General features: G+C 41.8%; 1 protein-coding gene across 2 annotated transcripts in view; it reads right to left on the bottom strand.

The window, feature by feature from the left end:
• Positions 1-24,809, bottom strand: part of DNM3 (dynamin 3) — a 354,491-nt gene that overhangs the window by 260,780 nt on the left and 68,902 nt on the right. For both annotated transcript variants that reach the window (XM_054712328.1, XM_008145852.2), the window contains exons 3-4: positions 10,080-10,229; positions 8,678-8,881 (exon numbers count right to left, since the gene is read on the bottom strand). In XM_054712328.1, coding sequence (XP_054568303.1) covers positions 8,678-8,881; positions 10,080-10,229 — 354 coding nt within the window. The remainder of the gene's footprint in view (positions 1-8,677; positions 8,882-10,079; positions 10,230-24,809) is intronic.

Here is a 24,809-nt window from a genome sequence, read left to right as displayed (position 1 = left end):
GTGGACGGGGGCAGGGCCACATGAACAGCCAGAAGTGGGTATGTGGACAGGGGGCGGGGCCACGTGAACAACCGGAAGTGGGCACATGAAGGGGGGGTGGGGCCACGTGATGAAAGGAATTTTAGGGGGATATAGGCAGGGTTAGGGAATTTTTAGAATTGGGGTCCATGGAAAAAAACATAGGGCTACAGATTGGGAGAAGGTACATCTCCATAACACAAGGAAGCCAGGTGCACGGAGAGGAAACAGTTGTATTTACATAAGAGAAGGAAGCTGGAAGCAGCCAACATATATATTTTATATTTACAAAATAAAGAAGAAGGAAAAAAGCCCAGAAAGAGAAGAACAATAAGGGAGGAGGGCATCACATGTCCCATGTCGTGTTTGACCTGTGAGTTCAGGAATTGCTATAGTGACAAAATCAAAAAGGGGAATAGTGGCCAATCAGAGAGGATATCCAGACATAGGGACCTGCAGCCTTTATAAACTGTGGAAGAAGGGACAGGGTGGGACCCTTTCCCCCTCCCCACGTGGGAGTCTATTCTATGGGACTCTCTCCCGCTCCCCACATGGGAGTCTGTACTTGTTCTTCAATAAATCTCCACCTTTGCTATACTACCCTCTGTCCATGGATTCATTCTTCGACTCTGGCGGACAAAGAATCCAGGTTCCAGTCCAAAAATTCCGTATCAGTGATCAGCCAGAAGTGGGCACGTGAACACAGTGTGGGGTTAAGTTAGGACGGAGGAGGGGGTACCTGAAGATGGAGGAGGAGGGTGGAGGATGGAGGAGAGGCCACGTGAGGATGGAGGAGAGGTCATGTGAAGACAAGGGGACCGTGAAGGGATGGGGCCAGGAGCAAAGGAGCCCCAGGAGCCCCCAGAAGCTGAAGAGTCAGGAAGGACCCTGCCCTGGAGCCCTCCAAGGGAGCACAGGCCCAGACGCCCTGATTTTAGATTCTGGCACCCAGATGGGAGAGCACTTGTTCCTGTTGGTTTAGGCCAGTGGTCGGCAAACTCATTAGTCAACAGAGCCAAATATCAACAGTACAATGATTGAAATTTCTTTTGAGAGCCAAAAACCAACTTCTGCACATGGGCCACGAAGTTTCAATCGCACTGTACGTGCTCGCCCGCACGTGGTATTTTGTGGAAGAGCCACAATCAAGGGGCCAAAGAGCCGCATGTGGCTCGGGAGCCGCGGTTTGCCGACCACTGGTTTAAGCTAGTCTGTAGTTATCAGAGCAGCAGCCTCTGGAAATAGACCCCTCCTTGCCCCTCCTTTTGGGGCTTTGACCAGGTTCTAGGAACAGCTGGGCCCTGTGCCTCGGCAGGGGAGACCCCCTAGACCTCTCACTGCAGGGCTCACAGGGAGATCCATCCCTGTGTCTGTGCCTCGGCCCTGTCTCCTGCTCCCTGGGGCTCCTTGGCAGTGACAGTGCAGTGGGCACACCAGGCAGGCTGCTTGGTGGGAAGCACAGGCCACATGGCTCAGGGACTCCCCATCACCTTGCCCAGCCCCCAGCTGCAGGATGAGGCAGGGCACTCCCCAGCCCTGCCCTTACCTCCCAGGCCTTCCCCTTCTGCCTGGGCCTGGGCTTCCTGGAGCACCTGGGTTGACAGGAGCCCACAACTGGGTTGCTGTGCCCATAGTCTAGATGCCAAGACTGAGGCTCAGAGAGGGGGAGCAGAGGTCCCTACCCCCAGCCCACCTGCCCCTCATCTCAGCCCAGCTCACAGGTGGCTTCCCCAGCTGCCTCCCGGTTGCCATGGTGTCAGAGGAGGAGGAGGAGGAGGAGGAGATTTCTGAGAAGCAATCCCAAAACACACACCAGCTGGCCCCTCCTTCCTCACTCCCTCTCTCCAATGTCACAGCATCCATTTGTGCAGCTGGGCCGGGGCCTCTTCCTAGCCGGGAGCAAAGGAGGTCAAGAAGGCAGAGGGTCCAGGGAGTGGGTTCTGGGACCCCAACCTCACCCAGCAGATTCCCTGGACCCGGGCTCCATCGCCCTCCCACAGTTCCCAGGCCAGGCGGGCTCTTTCCTGCCTCCCTGCCTTCATGCATGCAGTTCCCTCCACCTGGAATGCCCTTCCTCAGCCTTCAGGTCCCAGCCGGCTTTAACTCCACTGGAGAACCTCCCCTGAGTCCCTTGGGGCTGCCCCTGCATCCTGCACCCACCTTGGTCACATTTTCTTGATGCTCTCACGGGGCGGTGAGGTCTTGGGGATGCTAGCTTTGCCTTTGTCCCCCAGCCCCTGGCACAGACAGGTGCTCAGTAAAGCCGGAAGGAAGAGGAGAGAGGAAGAGAGAGAGGGAGGGAGGGAGGGAGAGAGGGAGGGAGGGAGGGAAAGGAGCAGAGAAACACCTCTCATGGGATTGGAGAGGACCTGGGCCGTGAGCACCTGGCACAGGGCTGGGCACGGAGCAAAGCCCACTCCCTTCCTGCCGCCTCCACTTGAGCCTGGGCTCCAGCACCTTCTGCCTCATCCCATTTGGAGCCGGCTCAGGGGTCCTCTCTACACCCACAGGCCTGTGTCTGTTGTCCCTTTGGAGGCAAAGTCATCACACCAGGATGCAGACGTGCACTTGACTTCATAAGGAGCTGGTGTTTTGGGGAGAAAGGCCTTAATTCTCAGAAATCCCTGGACTGTGCAAACTTGCAAGGGCTTGAGGGTTGACTTTGAGCAGAGGTTTTCAAACGTTTTTTACACTGAGTACTTTCTGCAAACAAAGCCATTATATAAAACAGATGGAAACTAAGCTGCTTGGGGCGAAGTGGTGTGTGTTGAAGGCACTGGGAGATGGGACCAGAGTCCCCTTTCCCCTGTAGCTCTGGGTCCCGGGGAGATGGGGGTTGGGGTTGGTCCTGGTGGTGGGATGGGGCAGCCAGGGGAGAGGGGGAGCCTGGGGGGAGTCCAGTGGCTGACATTTTCTAACTGGTACAGAAGGGCCTCAGTATCTTCAGAACTGCGTGTTCATGCCAGTGTGGCTGGGCCAACGAACTCATCCTTCACAGCGAGAAGTCAGTCTATACAAACAAAAATGAAACTATGTCCTTGGAACAAATCATAATGACTTCAACCTTTAATGTTCTCGCTGTTTCTTTTTTTTAATCTTGAAGTGATATTTTAGGGGAAGTATCTCTTCTCTAGAGGAAATATTTATATGAATTCAGCAATTCCATCAACTTCTCTTTTTCTTTTGTGAAATTCAAGTAAAATTAAAATTGCATCTGAAATATGACTGTTATGGTTTTATAAAAGTATCTCTACCCCCCAAAAAAGATTCTGCAAAGAACCTAGTTCCAAATAAGAACACATTTGCTGGCATGGGGGAGTTTGGCCTGAGACACATCTTTTTAGGGGTTACCATTCAACTCACTACCTCGCCTCCAGGCTGATATCTCCCAGGTTCACAACTCCAACTTGAACTCTCCCTCACATTTCAGTCTCTAATATCACTAGTAATGAACATCTCAGATTTACATTTCCAGAGTAAAACTCTTCAGCCTCTCCAAACATGTTCCTCTCCTAGTATTCCTAATCGCAGTAAATGACATTACCATTTAAGCGATTTCTTCTATTAAAACTCTCGGAGTCCTCCTTGCCTGCTTGCTTTTACTCGCAGCAAACCCGTGATACTGTCAGCTCTACTTTCCAAGTGGACCTTGAATCTGATGGTGTCTTCTCTCTGGTCCATTTCTCTCTGATTCCAAGCCACATCAACTCTCCCCCTGCGGGACCTCTTTGAAGGAATAATCTAACTGCTCTCCCCATTTCTATTCAGACCCTTCTTACAGTCATTTCTTCTCACAGCAGGCAGACTCACCCATGAAAACATAAGTCGGATCGTCTCTCTCTACCCTCAAAACCCTCCAGTGGTTGCTCATCACACTTCGAATGAAATACAGTGTCTGTTATGATGGCCTAGAAGACACCACAGGCTCTGGCCTGCCTACCTCTCTGATGGCAGAACCTACACCTCCCTCCCTCCCACCAAGCTCCATCCTCAGTGGCCCCCTTGCTGTCCCTTAACATGTCAAGCCAGCTCCACTCCTGGTCCTTTTGTGCTTGCTGTCCCCTCAGCCTGGAAGGCTCCACCTCCAGAAACTGACAGGCCCTGTCCCCCCAGTTTTCTACTCAAATGCTGCTTCCACAGCCCTTCTGTCTAGAATAGCATTCCCAAGCACTCTCTCTTCCTGTATCCTGTTTTAATTTTCTGTCACTACCTGACATTACGCCAGCCTGGCATCACAATAATCGGTTATCTGTCATCTGTCTGTTTCCCTCGTTAGAATATGTGCTCCATGAGGCCAAGCATTTTGTTTTGTTCACCACTGCCTTCGTGACGCTCAGAATGGCTCCTGCCATATAGTCCTTGCTCATTAACTATTTGCTGGGTAAATGCACAAGCAGCTAAAATGATCTTCTAAAATTAGTTAAAGCAATGTAGCCATGTTAAAAAGTGACAAATAAAAGTGAAATCACATTAAATCAGTTGAAGATAATTTTCACTGAGTGCTTTGCTTTTAGGAAATGAGGAAGTATTCTATTCACATGAGAATAGAACCATGAACTCTTCCAAATGGATTCTTTTTTTCCAGCATTTATATTATTTGCTCTAGAAATTCCGTCTTTACGTTTGTCAAGGGAGTCTGTTTCTTATACAGAGAAAAGATGCAGAGATATTCTAATAAATCTCTACCTCACAAAAAAATTTATCAGGCAAAACCTAATTCAATGTAATTTTAACAATGTTTTGCCATGTTTAGTATCATAAAACTTCATCAAGCACCTTTCACTCCAATTTTATAAAATTCTAACATGTGTTCATGATTATTCCTAAATAAAGTGTTTAAAAAACAACTGGGATGAGAAAGCTGAATGATACAATAGCAAACTAGACCTACTGGGAGCAAGGTATGTGGGCTCCTATCACGCTCCCGCTACTTACCATCCTTTAGACTGAAAGCAAGATCCAGAACCTCTCTCAGTTCCTCTTACATAAAACTGGGCAATGCCACCTACCTAAGAGAATACTTGTGGTTATAACATCTGACACAGAGTGTTATTACACAACTCATTTCACTGGAATTAATACATGCTGTGAGCCAAATTACACCCCCTAAAATATTAAAATGTTCATCTCATCAAGCAGATCCTCTGTCATAGTTCGCTGGGGATTGCATGACCTCACATGCATGTCAGAAGATGCGATACAAACAAAGAACTTATTTGTAACGGTGGAGAGTCACGAAAATAATCAGAAATGTTCACTGAGCATCTACCTCGTCTAGTGTCCTTCTGAGTGGTCCAGCATACAGAATTTACACTCCTCACCACAAACACTTTGCCTGGCTCAAGAGATGCCTCCCAAATATTTGTTGAACAGCAAATTAATGAACTAGCTAACAAAGGCAGTGATTGAATTGTTGATGTATCTGAGCAGACATTCTAACTAACAGAGAAAGTGTATCTGAGAGGAATCAATGCAGTCTCCATGGTGAGACTGTGCTAAGAACCCTAGTCTGGCCCTTTTACCCTAAATCCATGAGCAGGAGCTGGCATAATGCCTTAAACACATCAAGCCAAGCTAAGGACAACCCTCCTTCCATCCAACCCCAACCCCGATAAAGTCTTCTTTCACCCACAGTTAATCGAGCAACTCTCAGGTGAATCTGGAATCATTTTTATTTTTATGATACAGTATTAAAATATTCAAAATAATTCTATTATAATTCTAAGTGTTATCAAGCCTCATTAATTCATACTAGTGTAAGCAGCAGTTTGGATTACAGAAAGCTACTGATGGTTTTTACAGGTTTATCATCACTCTAAACTATAGACAACAAATAAAATAACAAAATAGTGTCCTTTGAATCTTTCCAAGAGTGAAATAACTGCTAGCATTTGGAGTTAGAATTATCTTTATAGATACATTAATCTTATTTAATTGCCATAGCAACCTTTTGAGATAAGGTTTATTACAATTTCATTTCATTTTAGAAATGAGGTAATAAGGTTCAAAGAAGTTAAATAATTTGTCCAAGGATATGCTATCAGGATGTGAAAGATCTGCTTCCAAACCCTGTGGTCTCCCATCTACACCATTTAATACAGCAATTAATTGAGGAGTGATCTGATGCAGTGAGGAGAGCACGAGGTGAGGAGGGAGGGGCAACCACAAGGCACTGTGTGGTCAGAGGCATGTTATTCAACACAGTGTGTCGCCCCCCAATCAGTTTCCTCTCCCCAAAATAGGATCTCACTCCAACCGAACTCACATTATTCTGCCGAAATTAAAACCAAAGTGCGTAAGAGCACTTTGAAAAGTCAAGACCTCTCTGCAGGGAAAAATACACGTAAAACTTTACATACTTCTGATGTCTAGGAGTTTGACCTTTTAAACTGGATAGCCATTCCCCTTCAAATTGTGCTAAAAATTCTCGTTTAGTCAGTAAAAACATTTTTTACAAGTGATGCAAAAGATAAGGTTGAACTTTGTCTAGCTACAAATCTGTGACATTCAACATACACTGAGAGAGTAATTCATCATGAAACTCATTTTGATATATAGCACAGATACATGTTTTCCAGCATGACAGTACTATTTATTTTGTAAAAGCTTTCATTTTGAATATCATTATGCAAATAATTGCATACTAATTTATCAATAGAAACTTCCTTCCCAAGTATATACATGGTGGGGCAAAAGTAGGTTTACAGTTGTTCATCTGAAAATTAACACATTAATAAATAATAATACAAGAATAAACTCTGTTTCAGTACTCACAACCGTAAGCCTATATTTGCTCACACCGCCCCCCCCCCCCGCCATATTTAAATACTAGTATATGCAAGTCCTACATAGGTGAAAATGGCCTTAATTTAGTACAAAGTAGCTACTGCCCAAAACAGACCACCTCTCGGAAAATTATATAATTATGTACCTTGGTGAATCAGATTATAAGTCAGGCACCTGGAATAAATAATGGTTCTCTGTTATCCAAATAGTTCATCCTCCTCAGGCAAGAGCAAAACTTCGGGAAAGACGGACATAAAGTGCCTAGGACAGGCCCCTTGCATAGCCACCGAGTTCATCATGAAGACCAACAGTGTCACAGATGTCATGACCAGATTTCCCTCATTATCCCAATTCAAATGTCTTTTATATGACAATTTCCAGATTATTAAAGTTACTTAAGATCAGAATGGGGAATAATGCAATGGAATAACAAATGGTGGAGTAAGAACCTCTAAGAAAGCCATTCCTCCATAAAAGCAATAAGAACATTGGCCAAAATTGTCAAAATTAACTTTTTCAGAACTCTGGAAATTAATCAAAGGCTTACAACAAACTGAAAGGTATTTATCCAACAAAAATGACTGAATCTCAGTGAGAACAGTGAGATTTGTGGTGTTTGACTGTTCCCTTTTCCCATTCCTGTCTCCTGAGCTCTGCAGTAGCTTTGAAAACCCCACAATCACAGTGAAATCTAGCGGCTGGCCACTCACCCTCTTGTAAAGTCAATGACTCCCATTCATGCCCACACAGAGCTTCCCTCAGCATTTAGTGCTCTGCTCTTATATCTGAATGAGCAGCAAAAGATCGCCAGATCACTTGAGAGAGGTCTCTGAGATCGAAGACAACGACCAAAACAACCAATAGGAGAAAATGGACTCAGAAACGTTGTAGATTATAAAAGGACATCTCAAAATGTTCTTGTTAAAACCTTTAGAGAGGACACTGCATGAGAAACCAAGAGCTGAATGGATAGAAAACAATAAAAATAATAGGAAAACAGCATTTACACAATAGGAAAATGCTGTTGCAACTTATTAAGTGAAATCAGAAATGAAAAATTAGACAAGCTGAAGATAAAGTTGTCTGAATCCTGCAAAATGCAGAACAAAAGGATGAGGAAGCAGATGATTAAAAAAAAAAGGTGGGGGGGAGAAGGGAGGGATTGATCCAGGAGTTCTAACATGCTAATGATAAGGAGAAGAGAGAAAATGGGGGTGATTAATGATCAGAGAAGAAATCCTAGAATCGCAGACCATGCATCTCCGTATTAAACAGACACATCACTGATGCACTTCCATAGCTACTTTAAACACACACACAGGAAGACCCATCACTAGGGTCTCTGCAGATAAACTGTTATTACTCAGCTCAGAGGAAGAAAAGAAATCAGATCATCAGCATAAATAAGGTACTTTCCTGGATTCTGAAATGCCAATAACAGATAAACCCCTGCTTTTATAATATATATTTATGTCAGGTAATTGTAAGTTAAACATCTTCCATGCATTAAAAGAGCTTCCTGTTTTAAAGAAATAAAAAACCGATTTTTTATTGGGAGTAATTATTCAGGTAATGCTTATAATAACCAAGGGTACTGTCTAAATTCTGTCCCAGAAGTTTATTTTATTGACTTTTAAAATAAGTAATGCACGAAGATTAGAAATGTCTATTTTCTTAGATCTCAGTTAATATTACATTTATTTGCATAGGTTTAGACTTTATTCCCCAGTTATTTTTTTCAACATCCTAAATACAAAATATCTAACAATATTAATAATGGCAAATTTAGTGAATAATGAATTCAAGTTTTGAGAATTGGTATTACCTTACATTTTCAATGAATTTCCTTTCATCCTAAGGGCCACACACTCACCTTGAGGGTCGACATCTTTAGCCAGCTTCAGTGCATCTGAGTTTGCAAGGTCGGTGTTGGCTGGGGTGACAGCCAGAATCAGACAGTTTTCCCGCGTGATGAACTGCATGATCATTTCCCTGATCTGATGCTCAATATCCACTGGCTGGTCTCCCACGGGCACCTTAGTAATCCCAGGTAGGTCGATCAAGGTGAGATTTAACACTGTGCAGACAGGAAAGAGAGTCTTACGTGTACCCTCCGTGCTAAAAGACATCAACTATGCAGAATCACCTGTCATTTTCGCGGAAATGAAAAAGCTCAGCTTTGTAGATGGTGCATCCAAATAACCCCAACTCAGGTGTGTGGAATAAAAAGCAAATAATAGGAAATGGCTTTGCAAGTTTTCACTGTTTTTATGATATGATTGTGCTGTTCCAAATGGTCATTTTCACGTAATTTGAATGGCCCTGACTTGCTTGTCTGTTTTCTTGGAGAGCTGTCATATCCACAACTAAAGGGTTATAAGTAAAAACTGGCAATACGTTCAGACACTGTCTGCCAGTCTCATGCAGTACACTGCCTTCAAATGGTGTCAAGTTCTCAGGGTAAGATTTGTCCTTCCCTTCAAAAGCATCGGATGTTATTCACAGAAGGTTAGCCACTTAGCCTATGAGAAAGCTGTTCGCCATTCATGGTCCCTTGGGGGCTACCCAGCCAGTCTCATGGAGCAGCATTCCAGAGAGCAGGCAACGACCCCTGACTCAGTGACTCCAGCCCCGACCTGGCTCTTGTTCTCTGCACAGAAGAGTGTTGACACCAAGTCTTCTTGGGACATTGCAATGGAGCTTACTTCATTCAGGCTCCGTTTGGAAAGCAACAGAGCTGGATAGAAAATTAGAGATTAAAACCTCCCCCGCTAAAAATTTAGTCTAAATAGAGGCTATTCCACATCCCATACCATGAATTGGTTGTCTAAGTTGTAAGTTACTGCTGATAGTCTGGAAAGCAAATTGCAGTTGATTGCTAAAGAAGAGGATAAAGAGAATACACAGGGCTGCAAGAAAATCTAATAGGGAAGACTCAACCATAGTACCAAGCACAGCTAAGATATTTGCAAAGACTGAGGGTATTGAAAAATTGAAGCTTTCAAGCATACCTCTTTGGAATTCTAAAAGTTTAAAATAAACATAAAGAAATTCTTACTCAATTCTGATCATTTTAAAAGTCACCTCCTCCTGCCTCCCCATAAATAAATCTATGAACTCTTTAGACCACAGCATTTATGGCAATATCCAAACACTATCCTAGAAACCCGGTATTTTTCGAGAGAACAAACCATCTTCTATACAAATATGCATGTAAATTGATGTCATGAATTTTTTTTGAAAACAAGAAGTTGGAATTGTGTTACTTTACTTACCGTGCGGGGAATAGACTCGTAAGTTAATGGGTATGGAGGAAATGCCCTTATTCATGCCCGTCACTCGGTCTGTCTCTGCTTCAATCTCATGGCGAACTTCATCAAAATCTGTAAATTTTTTTCCTTTGCAATGTAGAAATTCAGCATATTCTACAAAAAGACAAATTAACAAAACCTAAAATCATCTACTCTTGCAATAATTGTAAGGAAACTATGTTTTTTAATTATAAGTCACAGTATTCAATATTGTCTCTTCAACTATCAAAACGAGAGAACACAGGGTTAAAAACAAGCACAGTTAATACTGTAGAAATATTAAACACAGCACAAATGCCAAGCATGCTAAACTTGCTAATGTTCACACAAGCAATTAAATACCATAAGCAGGCTTTAAACCTTCTAGCTTATTAAATAATTTAAAGAGAATTTGGGTCCCTGAAATGACAAAACAAACAGCAGCATCTGATTGTCAAAGAAATTAGATAGAGGGTATGCACAAAGCCTATCTTCTAATCCTATTAGCACATCCTTTTCCAATATCACCACTTTATTATGATGGAATGCCAGGTTATATAAATACAGCTTCAGAAGGCAAAAAGATTTAAAAACAAAATGTGCTTAATTCTTTAAAAAGAAAAATATGTGGAATAATTTAGCTTTACAACATACTATTCAAAATACCACAGCAGCTTCTGTAAATTTTTTTTAAATCCTCACCTGAGGATATTTCTTCCCTTGCTTTTCAGAGAGAGTGGAAAGGAGGGAAGGAAGAGGAGAGAGAGAGAAACATCAATGTGAGAGCGACACATCCATTGGTTGCCTCCATATGTGCCCCAACTGGGGCTAGGGATTAAATCTGCAACCCAGGCACATGCCATTGACCAGAAATCAAATCCATGACCATTCAGTGTACAGGCTGACACTCTAACCACTGAGTAATATCAGCCAGGGCCCAACTTCTGTAATTTAAAAGATATTTTATCAAGAAAAACAAAAAAGAGTATTACATCAAAGAAAATTATTTACCTACAATCTAAAAGAAATATCTTATTTGTAGGCCGGAGGAAAAACTCTAAAATAACTATCCAATAAGCAGAAAATTTGTTTTTTAAATTTCAGTAGCATTCTACCAACTGCTGTACTATCAATTTCTATACCTGCTTTCCTGGATAACAGGTACGTGATAAACAACACAGCTGAAAAAAGAAGCTGATACTAGTGCCCCTAAAAATTATTATAATTTTTTGCAAGGGAACAAGTCTTAACAAATATGTTCATTTCTCTAATACTTGGCTAAAGAATTGCTCCACTAAGGCTGCTGTGGGTTCGGAGGCCAGCTGAGCGGAGCATTCGTAGTCTTTCTCCCCCTGAGTATGTAACCTGCAGCTGCTCTGGCAAGGCCAACAGGCAAGCAACTATGAGATGTGGTCCCCTGTCTTCAAGTAGCAGAGCATCAGCTTAGGAGCTAAAGATTATTGCAGTGCTCAAAACAACAACAACAAAAAACAAACAAGCGGGGTATGAACTGAGCGTTGAAGAGTAGGGAGGGTTTCCGTGTGTGCAGACAGAAAGCCAGGAATCAGAGCATCTTAATAACTTCTGCAAACCCCTGGTCGGTATCATGCAGCCTCTGCTTGAACCCACACTGATAGAGGACCGGAGCCTAGGATCTCTTTGGAAAATACCCTCATTGGAAAATGCTTTTAACGTTGGCATGAAATCTGCTTTCGTATCATATTCCATTGGTCCAACTTTTGCCCCCTGAAGCTACTCAGAGTCTTCCTCCAGACTGGTTAACCTGAGCATGGGCACACAGGACCCATCTTCCCCGGCCTCTCTTGTCGTGACCTTCACCTGCTGGGCTGGTCAGTGCTGCTCTGGCCTCCTGGTGGCAACACGCATGGCCCAGCCCCACCCCAGCGGCTCCCCGCCGGAAAGGTCACAGGCTCCAGAGGTGGACTGACGAGTTTCCGCTTTAACTTACCAAGCACGGTAATGACCCAACTGTTCCAAAGTTTGACTGGCAGCCTGAGACTGGAATTAATTTCTGTCTCTCCTGGCAGTGGGCATGGGCACGAACGTTTCTACCTTCGTTTCTCTGTATCGTTATATGTGCATTTTCTGGAAAATGGCAGACTGAGACTCCGAAAGCTCACTGCCCAATGGTGGGGACATACTCAACACCAAAGCCTTCAATGGGCTTCGGAAGGCTGGTCTTAAGAAGTTACTGCGTCACTTGACAAGCTCTTTCACACGTCTACCCTCATGGATGCTGTTTTTATTAGAATATAAATTCTCAGAGAGGGCCTGTATTTACCCACTCAATGACTAGGCCAGTACCATGTGAACGGAAGCAGTTAAGATAAGCAGAGGATAACATAATAGGAAAAATAAAGAGGAACAAAAGATGCCAAATCCCTGAAAACAAAAATTAGTAAGTAAAAATAAGTCATAAATAATTTATAAGAAATGGAAATGTATTTTCTAGGTTAATATATTCTGTGGGAAATGCACACTTGAGGATTTAGGACGATCATAAGTACCACTTTCACAGGATTAATAAGCTTCTGAATCATAAAGGAACACAAATGCGGTCTTCTCTTGGTGCCACTAGATGGCGCCTACTTGCTTTCTCTGTAGGAAACGCATGCCCTTCTAGAAGGTTGCAAAATCAATGCAATTTTCAGGTGAGATTTAAATTCATTCCTGGACTCCTGAAAATGTTTTTATTTTGGGATTGAGAGATTACAATTGTGCAGGACTATCTCAAACCTCTGGGTCTTTTTTAAGGATGGGATCCCACAGCTAGATTTAGGGATGCTTGTATGTTTCAACTAATATTTATTGAGTTCCTACTTGCCAGGCAGGCACTGTTTTAGAAACTGGGAATGTAGCCACATGAAGTTTAAATCCCAATGATGAGAAAAAATAAACAATGTGTGTGCACGCCAGGCAATCAGTGCAATGGAGAAGACTGAACAGTAAGGGGGTATTAAATGCTGGGGGAAAGGGTTACTTAGTTATATGCTTTGGTTGAGGAAGGCTTCTCTGATATGAGAACATTCAAGCCAACACTCATGAAAGGAGGGAATAAGCCATGCTTTACATAAGAGCATCCCGGAAATGCCTGAAGCAGATGTGCACTTGGCTTGTTGCAGGAACAACAAGGAGGCCCCGTGCCCGAAGCACAGAGCACACAGAGGAGGAGGTATGAGATGAGATCCAATCAGACTAATTGACGGGTTTGGGGTAGAGAGAAAAGAAGAGGTGGCCAGGTCTTAAATAGGTAGCTGTGGCTAATGCGTTGAGAACAGATGATGTGGAGCAAAAGAGGAAGCTGGCTTTTGGAATAATGGAGGTGAGAGAGATGATGGGGCTCGGATCAGTGTAGCAGCAGTGAGAGTGGTGAGTCGTGGTTAAATTCTAATGTATTTGGAAGGAAAAACCCACAGGTTCACTGATGGATTAAAGGTGTAGTGTGGGAGAAAGAGAAGAATGGAGGACAACTTCAAGAAGTGTGACCTCAGCAAGGGGAAGAACTTTTGAAACAGAAATGACTAAAAAGAAGAGGTTGGAGGGATGGGGGCTGGGGATCAAGAGTCCAGCTGGGGGCCTGTGATGCCCTTACACACCCACCCAGTGGAAAAACGGGCTGCTGTTAATGGCTAGGATTACACAGCTGTGCGAGACACCATGCTCATTCACAGCCATCTGCTAGGTGTGTTTATTCTGAAAATTTCCCAGAAGATGGCAGTCGAGTGCTTGAGGAAAGGGGCAGCTTTTTCTAATTAGCACCAAAAAAATGCCTTCAGCGCTGGATATGTGAGAGTCTTGCATCTAGAGAGAAGTCTAAGCTAGAGACGTATATTTGGAATTCATTAAAGTCCGGCGAAAGGATGAGATCACTGAGAGAGTGAGATGGAGAAGAGGTCAGAGTGCTGGGCCCTGGGCTTCCTAATGTTCAGAGGTGAGGAGCTGAAGAGTGAGCAGAAGTCGTCAACCAGACAGAAGGAAACCAAAAGAGCGAGGTGGCCCAAAGCCAAGAGGGCGTTTCATGAAGGAAGACCTTCCGCTCCATCAAATGCAGCCAACATGTCAGGTCAGAGGAGAACAAAGACTGGACGCTGGAACTGGGCGACTTGGGGGTCCTTCAGGAGGCTGACAAGAGCTGTTACACTGGAGTGGGGTGGATGACAGCTTGTTAAGAGAGAATGGGAGGAGAGGGAGTGGAGACTGATTATAGACAATTCTTGAAATTCTTTCAAGGAGTTTTGTTGTAAAGAAGAGGACAACAGTGGGAGGGCAGCTGTGCCCTTTCCCAAAGATCTTGCCATGGGCATCTCTTCCATCTGGCTATTCCCAAGTTTGAGTATCCTTTTCGAGTAAACCAATAACCTGGTAAGCAATATGTTTCTCTGAGTTCTGTGAGACGCTCTTGCAAATTAATTGAACCCAAGAAGAAGGTCATGGGAACCTCTGATTGACAGCCATTTGGTCAGAAGTACAGATGACCAACTGGACTGGCACTGGGCACCCTGCATGGGAAAGGGGTCGACTGGAACCTCCAGTTTGTAGCCAGTCTGTCAGAAGCCTGGCCTTGGGACTGGTGGCTGAAATCAGAGTGGCTGGGGACATGGTAGTCTTATAGGACTGAGCCCTCAACCTCTGGGTAGACAGTGTCAGAATTGAATTGCAGGATGCCCAGCTGGTGGGAGAATGGCTTATTGTGAGGACCTCAGCCCCTACCACAGTGAAACTGGGCCCCACAACCTAAAGAGGCTGGAGCTACAAAATCCTTTTTCAATGTATCCCGAAGAGCCTCCTGGGAAATGATTTATCCTTCAGAACAGGCTGAACAAGCTGATCAACAGCTAGACTTTTCAAAAGGTGATAAATGTGTGTCTCCTGAGACTTTTATGCTATGGTAAAGTGATATGTCTGAAAGCCTAACAAACCTCACCTGTGGTTCTGAGATACGCTCTTCCTCATAGGAAGGTACAATTTCTGGTGACACAGCTCTCTTGGTGTGTCCTCCGTGTTCCATTCATCCTGAATGTTCAGTTACTGGGCACATGAAATTATCTCTTTCTAAAACAACGCCAGGCTTCCGCCTAGGATCAATCCTATGGTGATTAAATCTCTTAGGCACAAGTTCATGTAAAGGATGAAGGCTATGTGTGCATAAGCCCTGAAAGCCTGATACCGCATCCATGAAGTTATAGTGTGAGTCACCATAACCTGTCTTGCTGAAATTCCTGTATGTATTCACAAAATGAGACTCCTGCTTTTAAAAATCTTTCCTGGGTCCCCCTGTTAAAAATAACCTATCTTTGAAATACATTTTTTTATCAAAGAATGATTTGAGGGGGAGAGGTATTAGAAATTCAGAGCTATCGCTCTATTTTATTTTTATTTCCCCGTAAAACACTGTCATTTCCATGGGTCAGGAAAAACAAATTATACTGGGTTAAACAACTGACAAATTGTTTGGGGGAAGGATGATACAGTTAGTTTATGCCTGGGCAGCGTTCCAATCATCTGTGAAAAGCACAGCATGACCATTTAAATATTTAAGAATTTAAATATTTCTAATATGCCTCTTCCATGGGGAAAAAAAATATGCATATGTTTCGATTAATCAAGGTTAAGCAGAAGGGAATTAATATGGAGTACATGCATGAACTCTTGTCATTTTTATTCTAAAAACTGGGACCCCTGATACATTAGCTGGAGTCTTATTTCTGAATTGATTTAATAGCAGAGTTCTGTGAGCACAGGGCTCCAATGAAAACGTAGGACAAGGCCACACGAACAGGGAGCAGTTTCCATGCAGCGAGCTGATTGGCTGTAAAGAGCATCTAGATATGACTACACTGAAAACGGACTTCCTCATAGGCAGAGCCTACCTTTAACCCAACTGGGTTTCCCTGGTGCCTATCCTATTGAGAGTAAAGAACATCTATGGATTCCTCCGTTCTTAAAAGCAGTCCACATTAATGTCATTGAGCAATGCCAGTTTGAAGGAAAAAATACTTCCAGGGAGCCTTCGAGTCATTTCAAACTGAAGGCAAGGTCCTAAAACTGAGGTTGAGTAGACCCAGATACGGAGCAGAAGTCAACTGTGCCACTCAGGGAAACAGAAAAGGCGAGGACATCTAAAGAAGCACTGAGTTAACCTGAGGGAGGAAGTCCAGCAGTGGGCAAAAGGGAGGGTCTCAGTGGGAAGGTGAAGAACAATGGGGTGAGTGGGCGGAAAGAGAGCCAGGATCTCATAGCAGACAAAAGGCAGGTCCCAGGAAGACATTGGAGACCAGGTTTCAGGATCAGGCCTCTGGGACTTCCCAGGCACAGTAGGAGATCAAAACAGAACTCCAGACCCAAGTGAGCCAGCTGGTATCATGCAGAAAACCAAGATGCGAACTCAGTCGTGGAATGGAAGGAAGACAGAGCTGTTTTCATAGCATGCCAAGCCAAAGCCACTCAGAGGGGCCTTGAGGTGAAGAGAGATTAGATCAGTGCTGCCCGGATGGTCACTGCTCAGCCACGGCCTTCACCGTTTTCTTGCTTAAGATCTGGGATGGTTCTAAAGGCTGGGTGAGGCTGAGCCCACATGCGACTGGGTGGTGCTGGCCCATGAGACCAAGGCCAGCATTCGACAGAATGTGAGTCTGAGGTTAGCCCAGCAGCTATCACTGCGAGAGTCGTGGGTGCCTATGTTGTAACTGAAGCCACGGTGCAGAAGAGAATATCTAAGGGGGAATATGAAATGGTCCAGAAAAAAGCCTTGGGTCGATACAAATATTAAAGGCCAGGTAAAAGATAATGCACCAGCAAAAGTGACAGAGAGGCCAAGGAGAGGGAAAACCAGGTGTGTTTGGCATCATGGAAGCTAAAAGAACAGAGCAGTGGTTCTCAACCTTTCTAATGCCGCAACCCTTTAATACAGTTCCTCATGTTGTGGTGACCCCCAACCATAAAACTATTTTCGTTGCTACTTCATAACTGTAATTTTGCTACTGTTATGAATCGTAATGTAAATATCTGTGTTTTCCGATGGTCTTAGGCTCTATAGCAGCGGTTCTCAACCTGTGGGTCGCCTAAGACCATCAGAAAACACAGATATTTAGATTACGATTCATTAACAGTAGCAAAATTACAGTTATGAAGTAGCAACGAAAATAATTTTATGGTTGGGGGTCACCACAACATGAGGAACTGTATTAAAGGGTCGCGGCATTAGAAAGGTTGAGAACCACTGGAATAGAGGGAGACAGTCATCAATAGTGTTAAAAAGCTACAGAAAGGGCGAGTTAAGTACTGACAAATAGCTGTTGGAATTTATAGAAACTGAGCATTCATTTCCTGTATTCTTAATGTTCTGTACATAATTTCAATATTTCTTGTGGTTGCAATAACTTTTGCTATAGATTACTTGGTTCTCTTGAAAATTGTTTTATCTTTTTTATGCTTTTTTTCCTTGTCTCTTCCCTTGCTATCAGGGTGACACAGTCACTTCTTGCTGTTGGCAGTGCATTTGTTTGTAAGCCGTATCCCCATTCTAACTTGTAGCTTTACATTCTACTCTAGACTGAAAAGTCCAGTCACCCAGGGTGAATGTCTGAGTCTAAAACAGAATTGGAAAGGCCCAGAGGAAGGCCACAACCCTGCAATGCATGAGCTTTAGATCACAGACTTGGTAATATTAATGTTGGCTACCCAAGCCTCCTTGTGCTTCCTCCTGATAATCAGCTAAGTTTAGAAACTGAAAGTAAAAAGGAGGATTTTGAAAAACTGAGTTATTACAGTATTATTTAAGAGAAACTAAACGTACAAATTCAGAAACAGCCGAAATTCAATGTCACATCTTGTGTTAATAAGACAAAACATAAGATGATTTGCCAAGTAAAAATCCCGAGTCAATGAAAGTGAAATGACTAGACTTTGTCATGAGAATTCAAGTAGTCAGATTTCAATCCAAAAAAATATGATAGAAAGTCTAAGATTTGCAAAATGTAAATACTATATCCCCATAGAATCTTATACACAAGGAATGAAGCTTATAAATGAGATTTAAATAGTAATCATATCAGAACTACAAGTATATAAATATGTAAACAAAAACAGTCTCAAAGAAAGCATCAGAGCTACAGTATGCATGGCTGGATACATTATAATATCCTACCTGCTTGACCAAAGAGAATTTTTCTATCAGTATGTACTTCCTGTACAAGTTGTCAAAAGAAAACATTTTAACAAGGAGTATTTGGTTAACTCCTCACATGTCTTCATGACAGCATGCTGAAGGTCACTATCAAATGGAAACAGAGCCAATCATAACATTTGTAAGTCATAAAAGATATGAATAGTTCATTTTTTGCATATACATATTCAATTTTTCCAATAACATTTGTTGAAAATACTACCCTTTCTCCACTAAACTGCCTTTTCTCCATTGAAAATCAGCTGTCTGTATCTGTGGTCCATTTTTTAACTTTATTTTGTCCCATTGTTCTATTGGTCTAATTTTGTGCCAATGCCCCACTATCTTATTTTAACTTTATAATAAGGGTTAAAATCAGGTAGTATTCATTCACCAACTTTGGTGTTATTTCTTTTAAGTTGTTTTGGCTATTCTGGGTCCTCTGTGCTTCCTGTGAATGTTAGAATCAGCTTGTCAATCTCTACAAAATAATTCCATGTTTGAATCTTTATCTACAGCACTCTGCAATGTTACTTGGAAAAGGTGTTCTCCCCTGGTCCAACTTTGCACATATACACATATGCATGTGTGTATGGCACATTTCACTAAAAGCGTAGGCATTTTCCCATGAATGCCTACTCTGATAAATGCATTAAACTTTAATGAAATACAGATTTTTATAACTGGAGGTACATCTCCTCTAAACTCTGTTTCATTAGAGCAATCACATCAGTGTTGTTGGTAGCATACAAAAATGTTTATCTATGGCCCAAGCCCCGTCTTACTAGTCGGTATGGTATAGCTTTGTAATGAGGACACAAATGTTTGCAACAGAAGTCTGAACAAGTAAAAATAAAGATTTTTATCTTGACTATGTGAAAATTCTTGAGCATGATATTCACACTTGGTTGCAGAAAATTAAAATGCAAAGTAACTCCCTCTGATAAGATGCCTTTGCTTCATAAATTGCAAAAATTACCCTATGACTCAGACAACAGTCAATTCAACCAATTCTTTAAAACTTTTTTAAAAAGGAGGGGGAATGAAAGAAAAAGAAGAACTAAAAAATTGTTCCTAATGAAACTCAAATAATAGAGCAGGTCAATTAGTATAAACTTACAATATTTTAAGGTCTTCCGTGAGTGATTGTGTTTAACCCTAAGGGATTCTTATAAGAACATTCAACACTGAGCAAAACCCACTGTACTATGTGGTGTGTTTAAATGATACTAACAGATCTGCACCTATAAAAAAAAATAATACTAAAGTTCTGATCTGAAACTCAGTACTGTGGTTTTTCAACTCAATTTATATGTAAATTAATGCTTAGCTACAATAGTCACCAATTATCTCAATAGAAACCTAATTAGTAGAAAACTCTCAAGGAGACTTCCTTTAAAAGGGGCTCAAACATGGAGGTAATCAATTATTTTTGCAAAATAGATAAAATTACAGTAGTTGGAAAAAGGGCAATCAGTGAAAAATACACAAGATATAAATAAACTGTCTTGCGTGAAAAACAAGTATACTCATTTTAAAGCGTCCTTGAACATGAATCTACAACATGGACCACAATGAAAACTGCAATCTCCTTAACAATGGATTAACTACTTGATCCTCCAAATGTCATTTTACTAAAAGATGATTTGAAAATATGCTCTATCATTTGATAACCCCTTTTGGTATCATAATGTTAGAACAGCTCATCGGAAATACCTGCATCCTTCCTCTTTCAACCAGGAAGTCTCTGTAATCACCCCTAAAAGTAAATGCTGTCTCTTCCATAGGTTGCTGTGAGCATGGCTGTCTGCTTCTTTCACCAAAGTTCTCCCAATGACTAGTTATACAGGCTCAGAAAAATTGTATTATATCAAAGAGTAAATGAATGAACGCATTTAACACATAGTAAGCCCTTAATTTTAAAAATAGTCCACAGAAAACTTAACTAAATATGGAACAGCTGAATCAGATAGCAGAGGTCTTCATTTCAGAGAGGTTAAGTAAGCTGCCTGCGGTCACACAGCTAGAAGGTGGCAGTCCAGGATTTATTAAATCCAGACATTCTGGCTCCGGAGGATAATCTGTGGACCATCCCACACGGACTGCTTCTCACAATCTCTCCCCTCCTCAGAGATTCCAACTCTCAGCTTTTCACAACTTCTTTGTTGTCCACAGCTCCTTCTTTCCACCTGCCACCCCCTCTATCTGGGCATCTCTCCAAGTCCAGGAACCACGTGTGCTACTCTCTCTGCCATGGTCCGTAGTCTATGGGGCTCTGGAACCTTTCCCCATAAAAATGTACAAATTTACATATATACAGAATTTTCAGTAGAATTTCAGGATATCCATAGATAACTCTGCTCTACCCTCCTCCTGACCAGAATATGTGCTTAAAGCACCTAGCATACTGCCTCCTGCAAACACTCAATAAATGGTCTGTATCATCATCATGATTATAATCAGTACCTATCAAAATATTACCTAACAAGGCCCTATTCCAGTACCATTTCCACTAAACACTTTCTTTGATCGCCCCCACTGTAAGGAATGCTTTTTTCCTCTGGATTTCTTAGGGCCCTGTGAATATATTATTCATGTGATTTTACAGGTAGAAAGAACCTTAAAGACTCTATCCAAAATGACATGTTTAAGACTATTCATATAACATGTATTACACTTCCACAGCATAGTAACTATTTGTTTATACATCTTTTCTCCAATGCTTAGATGCAGGAACTGTCTCTTCTACATCTTCGATTTAACATCCCATAAGGATTCAGGAATCATTAAAAGAATAAATAAGTGAATGAATGAATAATTCCAAATGAAAGCTGAACCACTATTCACTATTTTTCAAGGACTCATGAGGCTTTAAATGTGTCTTTCAGTATTTTAGAATATCCAGTATTTTTTTCCTCATTCAGTATGAATCAACACTTGGGAACAAAATCTTTCTCTGCACAGACAAAAGATCAGGGTCTTACCATGAGCCTTCTCCTCTCCTGGTCTAACCTGCTATAGATACTAGCTATAAGATGCTCGAGAGTGTCTTATTGCTCTCTGGGTTTCATTTTAGTAAGATATTTAATACCACAAAAAATATTATATTTTCAGTCTCCCAAAAGCTGTTCTGACTTCTGTGCTAAGGTTTTCAATTTCCTTGGTGAGCCAGCCTTCAATTGCACATTGTGCTTCTTAGGTTACAGAACTGAGACTGTTTTCCATCCTGCAATATGATATATCCTTTCAACTGGGAGTTGAGTTTTCTAGCAATACAAAAATCTACTACTTACTAAGGAACTACTTACTCTAGGGGACACAAAGTGTTAACTGTGATTCACAATCTTATCCAAGTTGGAAAGTTCATATAACATGTATTACACTTCCACATGTATTACACTTATCAGAACTTATCCAAGTTGGAAAGAGAAGACAAACTTGTGAAAATGAAGCAAAAGATTTCAATAAGATGCCGTGATAGAAATCAGCATCATGAACAACTGGCCAATGAAAGGTGTGCTTCGGTCCTTTTGGACTTAGTGAAGAGAGGGGTATTTAGACTGGGGTAGTCTATAAGGGATTTATGGAAGGAGTTGAGTCTGAGCTAGACATAGGAGGGTAAGTGGAATTGGGGAAAAGCCAAGAAGAGAAGAGACTATTTAAAACTACAAACAAATGATAACAAAACCACCCAAGTGGAAAAGCAAAAGGGAACTGGGCATAAACCAGCTGGGCAAAAAAGCAAACATCCAATTAAAAAATATATTTGTAGAGTGAGTGAATGAAAGAATGAAGCATTTACGGAAGAGTGTCAGAGACTAAATGTGCCCCTCTTTGTGGGTAAAAGCTAAAGAAGATGTTGCACATACAGCATTTGGCACTGGTCCTTCCATGCTCAGAATATAAAAAGTGTACGCTTGCCCTAGCCAGTTTGGCTCAGTGGATAGAGCATCGGCCTGGGGACCGAAGGGTCCCTGGTTCGATTCCCGTCAAGGGCACATGCCCGGGTTACAGTCACCCCCAAAATAAACTGGAAGTAATTATACATCTTCCCCAAAATGTTTTCATTTATCACATTTAAAATAGAGTTTGAATCGAAAATTTTATTTTCTACACATATTCTTAGAACATATCAGTTGTATAAGTCAGGATATAAATTAACACACATTAACTCCTGTTAATACCCACAATATCCTGGAAAGCAGGTGTTATTATCCCAGCTAAACTGTAACTTCTCTGTGCCTCAGTTTCCTCCTAAATAAAATTACAATAATAATAATATCCCACAGAGCTAACAAAATCAAGATTTGCCAAAAATGTTAACCTTAAATTTTTTACTGTATATGAGTTCACCTTTATTACTCTTTAGTAATTCCAAGTATGTTACTGGATCCCTTTTAAAAAATATTTCAAGACATAGTGGATATTTTGTATTTCAGAGTAGTCCATCTATACTGTGAACATAGAAGTAGGCTGCAAATGAAAGAACTACATAAACTAAATGAGAAAAAGTACTCATTTTTATCTGTTTCAGCATAAATCTCTAGTTTTGCCCAGTTGCAAGCCCTAAAGCCATAAGGACTTGTATAGCTAGTCATTTTTGATACTTCCTTTCTGAAAATGTCTTAACTTCATCCTGAATCCTTCCCATCAATGCCAGGTGAAGGTGGCTCTTGTCACCTCTCACCTGGACACCTCATGCCCTGGCCTCTCCCTGTTTGATCTACCCTCCCCTTGTCTACACAGCAATCCACTCAACATGTATATATGGTTGTGGTTGTTATTGTGGTTGTGACCCCAGCTTTATCGTTTCATTGGCCACATTGTGCTTTTTAAGTATCTGACTCCCCTTCAGGTATGTGGGTTCCTACAGGTCTAAGACTATCTCATATTCATCTCTGGTTCCTCTATATCTGCCCCAGAACCTGAAACATACGATGCATTCAGCATATATTGGGGGAGAGGGAATGAGTTCTTTTATAATTGTTTTTATGTAACTAGGAAAGTTAGCATCTTTATTTATTTGTTTGTTTGTTTGTGTGGGTACTTGTGCATTTTTTAATTGATTTCAGAGAAAGGAAGGGAGAGGGAGAAAGAGATAGAAACATGAATTATGAGAGAGAATCATTGATTGGCTGCCTCCTGCATACCCACTATTGGGGATCAAGCCCACAACCTGGGCATGTGCCCTGACCAGGAATCGAACTGCAACCTCCTGTTTCATAGGTTGACACTCAACCACTGAGCCACACCGGCCGGGCTAGCATCTTACTTTAGAAAATTATATTATTTGTGAAATGATCAGACTTATTGTGTCTTATAAATGGAAATTTGTCAAATTTTCTAAAGTACAGCTGTGCATAGCTTCCATGCCATTAAGTAGTTCATTAACCAACGCATTCATGCAGACAGTATTTTTATGGTAACTGCTCCCCTGGCTAAGAGATAACACTTACCCAGCAACTCCCTGATTCATAAGAGAGTAAGAGCTAAGAGCCCACCCATCTGGAATTAAAGGATGAAGGTTGCCATTACATGGTAATGCTACCCTATAAGGACTTCAAAAAAATTTTTAACATGCTGAGCCAGGTGTTTTAAAAAGAGATTATCAGTTTAAGCTGTTTTAACAGAACTTCTCTACCTTCAAATTGTGGTGACATTGTATTAGTGAGCTAGATGTCTCTAATTAAAACAGAACTGCTCAGCATCGGATCATTATAATTCACTAATTCTCTGCTGAGAACATATTTTTAGCTATCTCAGGAAAAATTGCATAACAAAGTGTTGCCCCAGTTCCCTCAATTCTACTTATCCTACTTGAAATAACACAATAGGAAAATGTTTTCATTAAAAATCATCCATTTTCACTGGCTGGTGTGGTTCAGTGGTTGAGCATTGACCTATGAATCAGGAGGTCACGGTTACATTCCTGGTCAGGGCACATGCCCAGGTTATAGGCTCGATGCCCAATAGGGGGTGTGCAGGAGGCAGCTGATCAATGATTCTCTTTCATCATTGATATTTCTATCTCCCTTTCCCTTCCTCTTCTGAAATCAATAAAAATATATATTTTTAAAAATCATACATTTTCCAGTGATGTTTTCAAACGGTGTGATTTAGAATTTTCTGGATTCGTCCCCCGAGAGCTAAACCTCCCCTTGTAGGAATGAGTAAGCATGCTAGCTGAAATGGAAGGTGATCACATATAAAATTCCACTGCCCCCAAAGGGAATTGTATTTCAACTACAAGAATACTAAGCAGCCAAATGATTTAAGAACATCAGGGCTGACATTCACTTTGCTATCTTAAGACACTTTCATTTTCCACTTTTGTCACCAAGTGATAACACTAGGCACCCAAAGATCAAAGAAGGTTAAGAAATGTGTGAGGGGGGAACGAGGTCCTTTTGCTACTTCAGAAGGTCCCAGACCCTGTTCTGACAGGCCCTGTCCCAACCCCCTCACTGGAACATAAGAAGGTAAGTTCATGGCAACCACAGAGGAGAAGCAGTAAACAAGTCAGGAAAGAG

The sequence above is a fragment of the Eptesicus fuscus genome, chromosome 22 (genome assembly GCF_027574615.1).
Source record: "Eptesicus fuscus isolate TK198812 chromosome 22, DD_ASM_mEF_20220401, whole genome shotgun sequence".
In the NCBI taxonomy this organism is placed as follows: domain Eukaryota; kingdom Metazoa; phylum Chordata; class Mammalia; order Chiroptera; family Vespertilionidae; genus Eptesicus; species Eptesicus fuscus.
Note: the sequence above shows the minus strand (reverse complement) of the source record. Positions and strands in the feature narration are given on the sequence as shown.